The sequence below is a fragment of the Stegodyphus dumicola genome, chromosome 8 (genome assembly GCF_044657685.1).
Source record: "Stegodyphus dumicola isolate Sdum_Otavi_A_Nest chromosome 8, ASM4465768v1".
Taxonomy (NCBI): Eukaryota; Metazoa; Arthropoda; class Arachnida; order Araneae; family Eresidae; genus Stegodyphus; species Stegodyphus dumicola.
In genome coordinates this window covers 129,256,915-129,271,927 of record NC_140775.1, presented here as the reverse complement: position 1 = coordinate 129,271,927, position 15,013 = coordinate 129,256,915, and the positions used below count along the sequence as shown (strand labels likewise).

At 30.2% G+C, this 15,013-nt stretch overlaps 1 protein-coding gene across 1 annotated transcript in view; it reads left to right on the top strand.

The window, feature by feature from the left end:
* LOC118185351 (lipase maturation factor 2-like) overlaps window positions 1–15,013 on the top strand; it is a 138,899-nt gene that overhangs the window by 67,239 nt on the left and 56,647 nt on the right. Inside the window, exons 11-12 of the mRNA XM_035355193.2 lie at window positions 4,605–4,720; window positions 10,109–10,233. Coding sequence (XP_035211084.1) covers window positions 4,605–4,720; window positions 10,109–10,233 — 241 coding nt within the window. The remainder of the gene's footprint in view (window positions 1–4,604; window positions 4,721–10,108; window positions 10,234–15,013) is intronic.

Sequence of the window (15,013 nt, the reverse complement as noted above, 5' to 3'; positions counted from 1 at the left end):
AAAAAAGCTTAATATTTATTTGTTTACTTTATTAAACATTTCTTTCAATGTAAGTTGTTTAAGTTGCTTCGTTTTTTATGTTATATACATTCTCTTTAATTCTATAAACAAACATAATTTCTTGTTCAGTTACAAAGTTCCGCTGTTCAAGTGATATAATTGCTGTGTCGAGAATACCGACTAATTTGTCAATCGAATTTTTTTTGTTTTCAATAACCTCTGTCACTTTCTTCGCTATCGGAAGCGACGAGGCATTTGATTTAAATGATATCAAAGACGAGATGAAATACTACATTGAGTAAGCAATTATAAGCCGAATAAAATAAAAACATCTGCCCTTAAGATAAGGATAGTGTTGACAGATCAACTTCCAATTCAATGCTCGCCGCCGCAGCGTTAAAGATAAACAAAGTTTAGATAAACACACGTTAAAGTTTAGATAAACTTTATCCATTTTTTGCAGCAATTCCACTTTTTGTTTAATGGACTCCGAAAGATACTTTCGCTTTGTATATCCTTTACATATTAGTAAATATATATCGGAAATTCTATTTGACATAATCGAAAGTTCAAGCTTACTTTTATAAAATTGCTCTAACAGTCTGCAAAAAATAATAATCCGGATCCAATTCGAAGATTAAGGAACAACGCAATCTGCAACATTAACTGAAATAGATAATTAGATAATTTTAGCTTAGCTTATCCCGTCCGTTATACATTAAACGCGCATTCGTAAACGTATTTTGCGCACGCGCACACGCAAATTAGCAGCGGTAAAGGTCTTACGCGCATGCGTCAACGCGACGCATGCGCAGAAAGTTTGTAGCTTTGAGGTCCGGATTATAGATCATTCCGGATTATGGGTGTCCGAATTAACGACTTTTGACTGTATATATATATATATATATATAAAATGAGGAATGAAATTTAAATTTAAACAAATTTAAATTTAAATTTTAACAAATACGTATAAAAGTAAAAAATTAAATTTAAAGCCAAAAACTTTTTAAAAAAATATATAAAAAAATGTGCAAACATATAAAAGAATTAATTCTCGAACTAATCTACAATATCATTTAAATTCAGAAGTATAAGTAAATCAAGTGCAAAAACAATCCATGAAAATAAATTCAATAATTTAGCAAATTAAAATTAATTCAAACAATTTTTTTTTAAATGCATAAGTGAATGACTGTTGACACACTTATCAAGGGAAAGTTGCCTCCAAACCTAACTCTCTGATCATTCAATTCGTGTTTCGTCATTCATGTAGGCAAGGGTAAAAGTTAAAACCAAAAGTAAAAAGTGAAGAATGTTCAAAAAGAAATACCAATAAAGTGGTACCCTTATAAATTAGCATTTAAGAATTAAAGTTCTAAAAAGAAAAATACTAATGAAGTCTTTTGATAAAAAAGCAAGTAAAGTCAAGTATTAAATTAAACTTTTTTTTTATTTAAAAAAATTAAATTTTAAAAAAATTAATTTTTTATAAAAAATAATTTAGAAACCAATGTATTTTAGAATTCCTTGTCTACAGAAACCTCCCCGACACAAATATGCATATCAATAAAAAGAAACTAAAAAAGAACTAGACATAATCCATATAAACTAATAAGAAACAAAAAGAACTAATTCACAATTTTTAAAAAGCAAATATATACTTAAAAAATAATTTCATATCTAGAAAATACTTAAATACTACATAAAATTTTTTTAAAAAAATACTTAAAGCAAGTAAATAGTAAGTTTTAATTCTAACTTACCTACTATATGAGCGTTGTGGTCTGCAAAAAGTGTTTTTAAAGAGAAGTAAGTGTGTTCTTCAAATTAATTATATAGATGGCGCTTATGTAGGTAAAGTTGAGTGCCAAGCTGCTATCTTTGCTATATTAAAAATTTTTTTACAAACATTAAAATAAATAAATCTAGAAAAAATTAAATTAAGAATTAAAAATGCATTCAAGGTATGCAATTCAAGTTTTAATCTAAACGATCAATTTTTTAGGGAGTTAAGTCAATCAAGAGATCTAAATTTGCTTGAAGTAAAATAGAGTTAAATGTGAATTAATAAATGTAAACTGTTTGTAATGGGAAATGTGTGTTGAAAATTTGTGTAAATATTGCAATGCAAATAATTAACATAATTAAGTAAAAATGAAATGTTTTAAAATGAAGTTTTAAAGTAAAATTTAAAATGTAAAAAATTTTCTAAAATTTTTTTGAAACGAAGTCCTTAAAAAACCTCTAAAAAATTCCCAGAAATGAATGAAAGAAAATATTAAAAGTTTAATTAACTTGATATTTAATGAAAGAAAATATTGAAAGTTTAATTAACTTGATTTCAACTGGTAAATCAAAACTTAACTAAATACTGGCTAAAGTATGGAAAATTAGAAGAAGAAGATTAAAATCTTCACTCAATTTGGGCTACAATTGAGACTTTTGAAAAGAGTTGGCCCTTTATTAGTAAAAGGAAAGAATCCAGTATTGATTAAATATACATATTTACAAATTTATTTACAATAAAAATTTACAAGATAATTTCTCTACTCTTCTATATCCTTCATTACCCTCCAGCTAAGGTTTAAGACAACGTTATCATATCAAAAAGAGCCAAAAAATTATAAAGTTAATGCCTGCCTTTTTAATATATAAATTAATAAATTTTGGTGGTACTTGGTTATCAACTTGAACATTAATTAGCTTTATTATTTCTTCCTTTAAATTGTCTATTTCAGTACATATATTTTTTGTTTTGATTATTTGGTTATGAAACGTGTTTTCTATTACTTTTCTAGAGATATTAGAGTTCCAATTAATTAGTTTAATAATATGAAAATGGAAATTCCTTCTTTTATCATAAAAATTTAATTTTGCTGTGTTTCATAATTTGCAGGTCTAGGTGTTCAATAGTATCTTGATTCGTATTTGTTTTATTAAGTGTTAAACTATTTGGGTAAATTTTGAATTGCTCAAAAGTAGAATTATTATTGAAGGTTATAATATCATCTGTGTATCTAAAAGTATGATCAAATAGCTTTAATTAATTTTTATTTAAACTTAGTTGGAATTTATATTCAAAAGTAAAAAGAAATAGGTTACAAATTTGTGTAGAACTGTTTGCTCCCATAGGAATTCCTCTAACTTGCTGAAAGATCTTATTATTGAATTTAATGTAGTTATTAAATAATGCACAATTCAGATAATTATTCCATTTTTCAATATAAAGGATGTCAAGTATGTCAGGAAAAAGTTGTGGGAGTTGCATTAAACTAGTAAAATTTCTTCTAATGATAGAGAAGTATAAAGGTTTTCAAAGTCATAACAGTTAATGTTCTTGATTGTTAAACTTTTAAAACTGCTGAGAACTGGAGTATTATTATAAATAATCCAACTATAATTGTGTTGTTTGTTAACGAGTTGTTGGATTAAATTACAGATTTTTTTAAGTATAATTGCTAATATGTAATCTATATTCTTTTTATGATTATTTGTACCATTTGCAATAAATCTAAATTTGAGTGGTGATTTATGAAATTTTGGGAGAGCATATAGATTTGCTAATCTATTGTAGCTAGATGGTTGTGAAATTTGTAGTTTCTTATGAAATGCTTTTAGTTTTTTGCAATAACATTTTCTTGCATATTGGTGAGTTTGTAAGTAATGGCATTATTTAGTTCAGTATTAATTAATGAGACATAAAAAAATTTCATATTATGCTAAAATTATTATTTGTTTAAATATATATCAAATGTTGTATGATCTTATAAATTATATATATATATATGATTGGTGCAGCCGATTGCATTGAAAAGGGGAGGTGCACAACTACATGTTAAAGCGGTCCAAAATATCAACGTTCTGCGGTTACTCTTCCTTGAGTTATGCAATATACGTAGGTACGTACATCTGTACGTCAAGAAAAAAACTCTCATCTGAATCTATTTTAAATTCATTTTACAATCTTTTTTTGGCAAAGACAGTCCTTTATTCTGTCTGTACATACAGATGTTGTGCAAAAACAAAGTTCAGATGGTTTCGAAAGTGATCAAAATGGTTTTTGTTGAAATATAATACACAGAATTTTTTGAGATAATAATATTTGCTTTACTTCGTACAAGGAAGTAAAAATTGAAGAAAAACATCAAAATTTCACTATCTTTCAAGACTTTGAATGTGATGTACAAACTAAATACTTAAAAAAAAAAAAAAAAAAGAATTCCCCCATTTTGTTTAACTAGACAATAGGAAAAATTTCCAGGGTATAGCGATTCGGGGGGGGGGGGAGTGTTTTTTCAACCCAAGCTAATGCACATGAGTGGTTGGAATAAATGGTCATTCCATTTTAAATTTCCATCAGATTTGGGAGATAAATTTCTACTGCTGAAAAAATATGCATTGCTTAGGACAGTTAACATTGTATAAAAACATGTAGCTTATTAAGAGCTTCTAGTAATCTAAGAAGTTTTACTCTCATTCATTGCTGAGGGGTGTTCATAATGCTATTTATGATTTTACCTGTTTCTGTATTAAATTCGATTTCAATTCATAGATTAAAATATGCATTTAGTGAAATACAATGCAAGTGAAATGGTCTTTTGTAGGTACCACATTCTGCTTTAGACAACAGAACTCGTAATAATTTATGGCCTGTGGTTCAGCAGTGGTATAAAAGAATTGATGAATTCCAAATAGCTAATGCATATGGCTTATTCAGAAGGTGAGTTTCCATTACAGGATACTCTGTATCTATGAGTAATTCATTACAGGACATAACTGTAAATAAGGATAAATACTATGTAGAATGAGCAAATTATATATTCTATATGGCATATCTAATTTAATGCATTCTAATTGGCAAATCTCAAATAATAAAATATTATCAGTATTAATAATAAAATTTGTTGTATGTTGCATCACTTCATGTACTGCATAGTTGATATAACAATGCACTTTTGCTTTTCTCCTAATTGATAAGAAATCAAAGTGTTCCTTAAGTTTAGAAGCATTGGTGGCATCACTACTCTTATGTTTGGAAATCATAGTAACACAATTAAAAAGAAAAAAGTGGGGGGGGAGTTCTGATTGTGAGATTTGCAGTAGCATGTTGCTAATGAGAATAGAGAGACTGTTAACACTTTACCGACCAGTAGCGGTTCAACATAGTATGCCCTTTCACCGCCCGCTCAGCCGCAGATCGTCCGAGGCACCGGATCGGATTCGGCCTAGACTGACGTGCGGGAATATATGCGCTTTTCTTAAACTCTGGTAAAATTGTACGCTTCGTGTTATTGTAGGGTAACGAAAATTAGTAAAATCTTTTACTTTAATCATATTAATGTTAAACAATATTTATTTTATCTATTACAATTGTTTTCAGTTTATTATTTACATAAAATAAACCATAATCCATATAACAATATTTGTCAAAAAAAAGAAGTTGTTTAATATTTTTTTAAACTATGATAGCGCTCGAAACAGTCACCTTTGTGTAGTGGGACGTTGCAGTATTTACAAGCGAAAACCGTTCTGCTTAGTTTTTTTTTACTTACACAAACTCTGCATTGTCATAAGGGTTTTTTACATTGACCGCTGGTCACTATATTTACTAGTTTATGCTTTCTGAAATTTGCCAGTTGTCCGGGATGTGGTTCTTGTGGGTTCGGAATTAGGTAGATCCTTACCTTGTTCTTCAGTTTCGCAGTCTTCTATCAATGAAAGTGCCGCTTTGTGCAAAAAATTTTTATATGTAATCTTCTGTCCGTTCAAAGTTGTATATACTTTAAAGGAGTTAAAAAGTGCACAATTGATGAAGAGCATTACAACACGTTTCGTCCATTTTTTTTTTTTTTTTTTTTTCCCTAAAAATGGAGTAATAGGACAGATATTGATCTGTGTGATCTACGCCCTTCATATATTTATTATAATCTATTATTGAAATAGGCTTCTGTATGGGGCAATCTGATGTCCTGCTTCTGTTTCTAGACTCCGCCATTTTTGCAGAATGTATTGTCGATATCATGTTTACATTCCTTTTGCCATTATTCCATACTTGTAATATATTTTATTACAAGTATATATTTTATTACAAGTATGGAATAATGGCATTTCTAAGAAATTGATGTTGACCTCTTGAAAGCTTGACCGTTTGAAGTATTTGAGGAAGACCTCTGTTCTTTTGAATTGTCCCGCACACTCGCAATTTATTTTTTAAAAAAATTTTAGTTATGTTGACACCATTATAATAATTATCTTGATATATATGGTGCCACATGTTCTTATACGGTCCAATGACCAATAATACTGTCTCTTCTAATTTTTTTCCATCAGCGGCATACACACATAAGTTGGATACGTATCCTGTACGAGCTTCAGACAGCACTCTAACCAGTATTCCATATTTTGTAATTTTTGCCGGATTATATGTTTTGATTGACAGTCTACCTCTCCACAGAATTAAACATTCATCTAGAGACAATTGTTGATGTGCTTTATATTCGTTGTTAAATTTTTCCTTGAAATAATCAATGATAGGCTGGACCTTCACCAGCCTAAGCGAATTGGGAGAAATATCATTATTATTACAAAAATGCCAGCTTTGCATTATTTGTAAAAATCTATTCTTGCTCATAATCTTCGAGAAGAACGGCATTTCTATAGATGGGTCTGTAGACCCCTAATCATAGAGAACGTCCTTCTTTACTTGTCCCATGAGAATGATCAGACCCAAAAATTTCTTCATTTCAGTCACCGTGACGTCTTTCCATTTTTTCGTTTTTGATGTAATTCTATATTTTTCCACAATTTGATAATGATATCTATTAGACTCCATTACGCTTTCGGAGGAACTTGGCATAATTTTTTACGCCAGAGCTGCCTTCGAATGGTTCCAAAATTATACTCTTGTCGTTCGTTGACCATGTATCATTGTTGTCTTCAACATTATTATTCATGTCCTCGTCTTCTGAATCACTGTATATTAGCGGTACAGGACGTCGCTTTCGAATGGCTATACTGCAGCTATCACTTTCGTCATCAGTACTACTTTCTGAACGGCAGTCAAGACAATCTGACAGGTCGTCGAGATAAAACTCTCTGAGACTATCCTTTCCATTCATTTCTAAGGGCTAAAGCTTACAAAAAAGCACCAATTATCTGAATAAAGAATGTGAAATGCTTGCTACTTGTCAATCTAACCTAACCAAATTTAACAGAAAGATCAAAAGTCGATTATTCGACGACCAGTCGGTAAGCGCTGGGGAGCAAACGTCGATTAATTGACGGCCGGTTGGTATGCGCTGAGAAGAAAACGTCGATTAATCGACGGCCGGTCGGTAAAGTGTTAAAATGAAAAAAAAACTGAGAAATTTAACTGTAAAATCGATATATTTGGAGGCAGGTCAGATGTTTTGTCTACTGATAGCCATGACCCTCTGCTGACATTTTTATAGCTATCTTGGGGGGGGGCTAGATAAAGAAACATACAATTCTGAAGTGAGAGAACCATGAGGTTCAATTTTCATTCCCTTTTCTATTTGGTTACATCTGGTAGGAAAAGTATGGACATGCATATAGTCAGGAATGTAGTGCTTAGCTTGTTTTTATGGCTGAGTTTCATAAAAGGCTATAGGTTGTTTATCCCTTGGGATACCTTCTAAAACTTCAAGGACCTTTTTTTCTTCCATTGTAAACCATAGATACAGGGGTTGACTGTAGTATGTATATTTCTTCATTTTCAAATAGCATGGGAAATTAGCCATCACAATGATATCTGGTTGTAACAAAAGTTTTCCGCCAAAAAGCGTTCTTACTAAAGTTAGGAAAAAACAATGAAAGCAGTACCTTTGGTGCATCTAGTAATCATCACCGAAATCTATGATTTTCTGCCAACGTTTTGCTAGTTTTTCAAAGCATTCGGCCTAGAAACTTGGCCCTCAAAAGTCCAAAAACAGATCAACCTCATTTTGGACGTCCTGTGTAGAATGAAAGACAGCTCCAGCAAGATGTAGCTGGTGGTGTGAAAAAAGGTAAAAGTCCAAAGGAGCGATGTAGGGGCTATATTGTGGGTTTGGTTAAAGATCCTATTTGAGTCCAGCCGGTGAATGCAGACACAGGTGTCTTGCATTATCTTGATGGAACATTCCCATTTTTCAGCAGAAACCTGTTTGACATATTTTTAGATGTTTGTATTAGGATTGACAAGAATTAGGTTATAAATTAAAATGGTGTCTGTTAAAAATGACTTGGTCTTACAGTGACATTATTACCTAAACAAGAGTTAGGTATCTATATTTCAACGTTTCTAGAAGAATTCTCTTTTTATCTCTTTTCCTTCTGATTGTTTATACACTGAGTGGTAAATTTAAGATTTTTTTTTTTTTTTTTTTGTATTTTTTTTTTATTTCTGAAGCTTCTGTTTCTACTAAAATATATGCATATATCTCCTAAGCTGTAATGGCTGGAGATAACCACAAATAATAAAATCCTTTTGTGAACAACTGTTATGCAGACCTGTAATAATTCTGGCAGCACAGAATTGGATAACTAATATTAAAAAAGTTAGGTATTGAGGCAGCCTGATAAACTTAAAAGCCATAATCCAAAAGAGATAATGAATTAAATAAGTATTAGAGTTTGTGCATTGGCAATTCCAGTTTGTTTCTGAGATGTATATCAAAACACTGAGCCTTCTTTTGCTCTGTCAACAGTGTGTTCAACATGCATATAATTTGTAGTTGTATGATCTATGGTAAATTTTAATTGTTTCAGGTATTTATATTTTAAATGCTGATGAAGTGTGTTATTATATAAATTTTTTTCTAATGGTGTATAAATTTCCAGGTTTTAGTATTTAACTTTTTTCTGTTTAGAGAAATCCTGGATATTTGAGAGAGATTACCATATTTGCCAGCATATTAGATGCATCTCCTTTTTTATACAGATTTTTGAAGGATCATTATAGTAAATTTACAGTTTTTAAAAATAAAAGTAATGCAAACAGAAAGTAATACTTTCTGCAAATACCCAATCTATCTAGGAAACCTTTCGTCAACTCCCAGACACTCATCTCCAGAGCTAAGTCTAAAGTCACTTGAGACCTCTTCTAAATCAGCATCCACACACAAATTGTCCTCTGTACCATCCAGTGCATTACTAATGCCTAACTTTAAATGATTTAACCACTGTCTCTGTTTTCAAAGCATCCCATGAAGCTTTGGCCCATTAATAAACTGAGTATCAGTATATAAGACGCAATATCGACGTATAAGATGTATCCCATTTTCAGACCTATTTAAAAAAAAAAAAAGTGTGTCTTATACGCCGGCAAATACGATAATTTATTTCTGCTTGGAATAAAGTACACCTTCAGAAAATGATATTTTGATATATATATTTTAATGTTATAATTTAAGGTTTATAATATAATTCCTGAAGTAAAATAAAATTAAACTTATAACTGATCATTGGGGAGTGTATTCCAGTTTCCCACTGGTGGCCAAATGTCTTAGATTGCTGAACACTAGTAGATGACCTGTGTTTTAACCCAGGCGAACAGGATATCTGCGTGGTTGGTTTTGCCCATTTGTAACTTAAAAGCAACTCAAAACATGCAAGTTTAAGTTTACACTTGCATGTTTTGAGAGAGGACGGCAAGTTGCTTAACTTCATGTCATCAGAAATAAAACAAGTGTAGATGTTGCTGTAAACATTTTATATCACAATGAAAATTTTCAGTAAATGGGGATAACTCAAAAAATGTTAGCATTTCTAGCTCTTTATATCTTTCTCTAACATCCCTTTTACTTATAAATTTCAAATATGCATCAGTTATTTGCCATAAATAAGGAAACTCTTTAGTCAAAATTAGTTATTTAAACCAATGTTTTTAAAAAATGGAGATGGTCCAGTTAAGATACTAACATTAGATAAGGATTTATTTTAAATTAATGAAACTGCATTTTATGTATGTGTGCATTTATCTGTATATTTGCAAATGAGCATTTTAATGGAGATTCAATTCAGGGAAGTTTTTACAATTTTATATTATATTTGTCTGTGCTATTATTTGTGTTTAAACCTATAAAAAGAACCCTCCTTCTTTCAATAGAATGACTGGTGTGGATGGGCGACCTGAAATAGTTGTTGAAGGCAGTAATAGCTTGGCAACTGGGTGGAAAGAATACCACTTTTTATATAAACCTGGAGAGTTATGTAGGAGGCCTCCCATTCTTAGTAAGTAATGTATTGTGCTAAATTAAGTGAGGTTCTTTCACTATGTTCACTTTTTTTTATAGTAATAAGCAAAATAAAATAGAATCTTATTAATAATCTAAATGGTAATATGTTTGAGAACGATTTATGATTTGCTGTTATTTGCTATTATTTATCACTTTAATATCTTGAATAATTTACGTTGCTACTTATTTTCCTAAGTTTATGACCAAGAGATTCTTTAACTAGGATGTTAAAGTAAGAAAGTGAAATATGATAGAGTCTTGATTATTACATGCTTATATGGACTTCAAAATGTACCAGGTGTACGAATATGAAATGTGGATTTTTTCCCTTAAAAAAAACATGTTAAATTCGGAAGAATGATAAGAAGTGCTTTATGCTTCAATGCTTGTTATACATTTTTTCCATCTTTTGGGCAATTTGTGAATGCTGCACTAGTAAAAATCTTCCCCTTTTCCGGCAAACCATTCATCGAGCCATTTTTTCACATCTTCATACAAACCAAAGTGCTGCTCAACAAGTGCTTGGCTCATCGATGCAAGTGATAATCGGAAGGCGCCAAATCTGGTGAGTAGGTCGCATAGGGTAGAACTTTCCAGCTGAGTGCTTCCAATGTATCTCGAACTCGTTTTGTCATATGTGAGGGAGCATATTCTTGAAGAAACGTGACTTTGTGTTGCCTCTTTCAGTATTCTGGTCTTTTTTCAAGCAGTGAACAGTTCAAATAAGTCAATTGCTATTGGTAATGTTTAGTATTAACTATTTCCCCAGGTTTTAACAGCTCATAATAGACCATGCTCTTCTGGTCCCACCAAACACAGAGCATTGTCTTTCTGCCAAAGCAATTTGGTCTTGCAGTCAATGTGGATAGTGTGCCCGTGTCTATCCATGATTTTTTGCTCTTGGAATTCTCAAAATAAATCCACTTTTCACCCCTTGTAACTGTACAATGCAAAATCGACATCCTTTCATACTGAGTGAGCAAAATGTCGTGTGTTTTTGCGCTTTTTCATTTGCCTATCATTCAACTGATGTGGTACCAATTCCACTTTCCTTGCTGCAACATCAAAATCACCACTTCTGAAATGCCAAAACCATCGTTTACATGTGTTTTGCGATGGAGCATAAGCTTCTTGAAGTAATATCAGTATGATTAAACAACAGATTTCTTCAAATGAAAACAAAAAAAATTAATGCTGTCCATCAATGGTCTTTGTTTGGTGTAAATTTCGACATATTGAACACAACACTGTGAACACATTTTTCCAATTTATCTCTTGTACAGGTCTGACACTTCTTAATGGCATAACAAAATGGTGCAGTGTCAAATCTTTATAGCACAAACTGCATTAGTGGGTCATCTGGTGTCTGAAATTTGCATTTCATACTTCTCCACCTGGTATTCATAAAATTAAATGTTTGTTAATTGAAGTAGATTTTAAAAAATAAAACTTTTGTATCATAAGGATTAGTTCATAAAAATGTTTATTCCATAAATTGGAAATTCTTAAACTCAAAAGTCAGTTGTATTTTCAAGAATGTTATATACAATGAAAACTTGTGAAACTATAAATGAAACTTGTGATCATTCAAACGGGAATATCTTACTTAGATTTTTTATTTTTTAAATGAGCCTTTTTCTGTACTTCATTTTAATAACATATGTTATTTTGATGCAGAGAGTTTGGGAAAATGCTTTATTTCATTAAATATTAGTCACAAATATTTAATCCCAGTTACATTGTAAGAAATTTTACAAAAGTAGTTTCAGCATTAGGTTTCAGGGATTCTATAAATTTAAAGTCGGACTTTTTTATGTTTCCATCAATTAAAAGAGTATGTTAATAAAAGGTTTCTTTATGTTTTTTTAAAGTTAAATACAAATATTTAAATGTGTGTCAATTTTATGGAGACATTCAAAAATGAATTTATTGACTTAGATCACTTTCCATTGTTATTGCTAACAGATTTTCATCATATTTAAGAAGAAACTAGAAGTTTCCCATTCTGGTGATGAGTGATTTTGTGTTGAGTAAAACTATCAACTTTCTAGCTAAATTTAAACTTTAAAAATTTAATTTTTAGCATTTCTTTGAAATAAATGTATGGAAATTTTCATATTTAACTTAGAAAAGTATAATGAAGATTTTTATTAATTTGACTTTTTGCTCGATGTGGGCTATGTAAAAACTTAGACTTTGAATTTATGAAACTATCTGAAAATCCTATACAAATTTTTGCCTTATTTTGAGAAATGTTGTAATTAGAAATACATACCCAAATTTAAGGAAATAAAAATCTGGAGTGACCTTTTTTGAACATCCTGTATATTTTAAAAATGCATTTTTAAAATTGGTCAGAATATTCATTATAATTTTATTGTGCTGACTTCTTTTTCACCAGTGCTTGCCAAATATATAAATGAAAATTTTCTAGTACTGAAGGTTAATATTTCTATTACTTACAGCTGGCAAAGCTTTATTTTCCTGAAAGATGGCATCTTGAAAAATTAAAATTAAATAAAATCTATTCTTCGTGAAATTTTAAGGTACTTCCAAAAGTTTTTTTCTCATGAAGGCAGTTCCTGCTTTATCAAGGTGTAGTTGGAAAAATTATAAACCAAGTGCATTCTTGATTAAAGTCAATTGAAAACTAACATGAGTTGCTTCATGTTTAGTGGCAGAAGTATATTTTTATGCTTTTATATTTAAAACTGCTAATTATTTTCATGAATAATTACAATAATTGTAAAACTGTACAACATAATCATTAGTAGTGTATTTCAAATCATTAACTTGATCATTTTTTACATCATACAGACAGAATTCTAAAATCTACATTTTAAAATATCTTTTTATTAAATTATCTTTAAATAATGTTACATAATTTTTTGACCTTGTGACTTTATTATTTTTGTTTAATTTGTCTGTGCCTTTTAATATTTAATATTCTACCCTTCTTCAAAAAATTATGTTTATACTTGTCATAAATTTTATTCAGACATCTTTTTTCTCCATTTTACTTTTATTTTTAAAATTTTATGTTTAAATATCACCCTCACATTAGATGCTTGAAAATGCACCAAATATGAAAATGAACTTTTAATTGGCTTTGCCCCCGCCCATATAATAATCGCAATTTTTCTTGATAGTGTCTTTATTCACAGTTGCTTGACTTTCCACTAAGTTTAGCCTAAAAATTGTGACAAACATAGCCAAATTATTCAGTCATGCAAGGAATTCCTGTAGCTTTTTAAGCCCTAATAGATATTTAACCCGAATTACATCACTAATTCCAGTACAATACTATAATTTTTCCTTTCTTTTTGTTGGCCTATACTGATACTTTGTATAATGGTATAGATAAAAAATTTTTGTAAATACTTGAATGCATTTGGTTGTATTTTTATTGTTTATTGCTATAATAGCTTGTGTTGTTTTTATTTATTTGTTTGTTTAATTGTTGCATTTTAGATAATAATTTTAGGGTATATTTTTGGTGCAATTGAAGTTATGGCCCACAATATTTTGTATATAAGTGCTTATTTCTTTTATAGCATTGTAGATTTTATGATTTTAATTTCAGTAATGTGTAATTTGGGAAAATAGCACAGCTAGATCCTGAAATATAGACAGAAACTCTTTTAAGGAATCTTGAAAAGACTTTTTGTCCATGACAGTTACCTTTTGACAGGCCTTGGTGACAATTGCTGAGTTGGTAATTTCTTGAAAACTTGGTAGTTTTTTTATTTGCGTTAAGTGATTTTTTTAAAACTGTTGGAGGGATTTTTCCTAAAGCTTCCGAAGGCAGGGCAAACCTATTTAAACAGTCATGATTGAGCCACAGAAGTGTTCTCTGTGAGAGTGATATTCATAATCTACTATATTTCTCCCATGTAAAGGAGGATTTGCCTTATCTCTGGATTCTCCTTGATTTATTTACAATTGCTCTTTTTCATGCGTAGCATTATTAATTGCAGTGAATTATCAATTTCTTCCTGCCCGTTGGGAATAGTTATTTAAAGAGATCTCTATGAATCCTTTACTTGCAACAGTATCTGTGATTTCAGGTTAGTTTTGCACATCACTATCTGTATTAATCTAATCCATAACTATGCAGAAGAAAGCTAAAGCTACTTCACTGATGAAGTTTTTTAAATCCTAATCCTGCTATATACCCTTATCTTAGAAAATTATTTTTATTGTAGAGAATGCTGCTTTATTACGATTTTTATATTTTCTTAAAATAACCGCTTCACAGCATGACTAACAAAATCATCACATGCAAAACTAAGATAAGTTTCGAACTTTGTGAAGTGAAAATCATATTAGCAGTAAATGATGCACTAGTTGTAATGTTTTCTGTCAATATTGTAGTGTTTAAGTGCTGTTAATAGTACCTGTGGTTTATGAGTTGAAGGATATTATTATTTGGAACCAAACCGGTCATATAATTTTGCCTGATGGATTTTATGTTCCAAAAGCTGCTGATTTTTCTTTTTTAGATTGTTACTCAAAAAAAAAAAAAAAAATGGGGGGGGGAATCTTTGTCTTTGAAGCTTAAGGCTTTACTTAACAGTGTGTGGGAAAACAAGTTAATTTTCATTTCATATATTTTTAATTGCTTTCCAGTGTATTTTTTAAATAAATTTTAATTAGTTTTGGGTGGCCACTAACTATTTTCAATTTGATTTATCTTTTATTTCATGTTAAACTGTCAGCATATTGGTGAAAATTTTTTAAGTACATTAAATGTAATCTTTCCTTTTTTTTTTTTT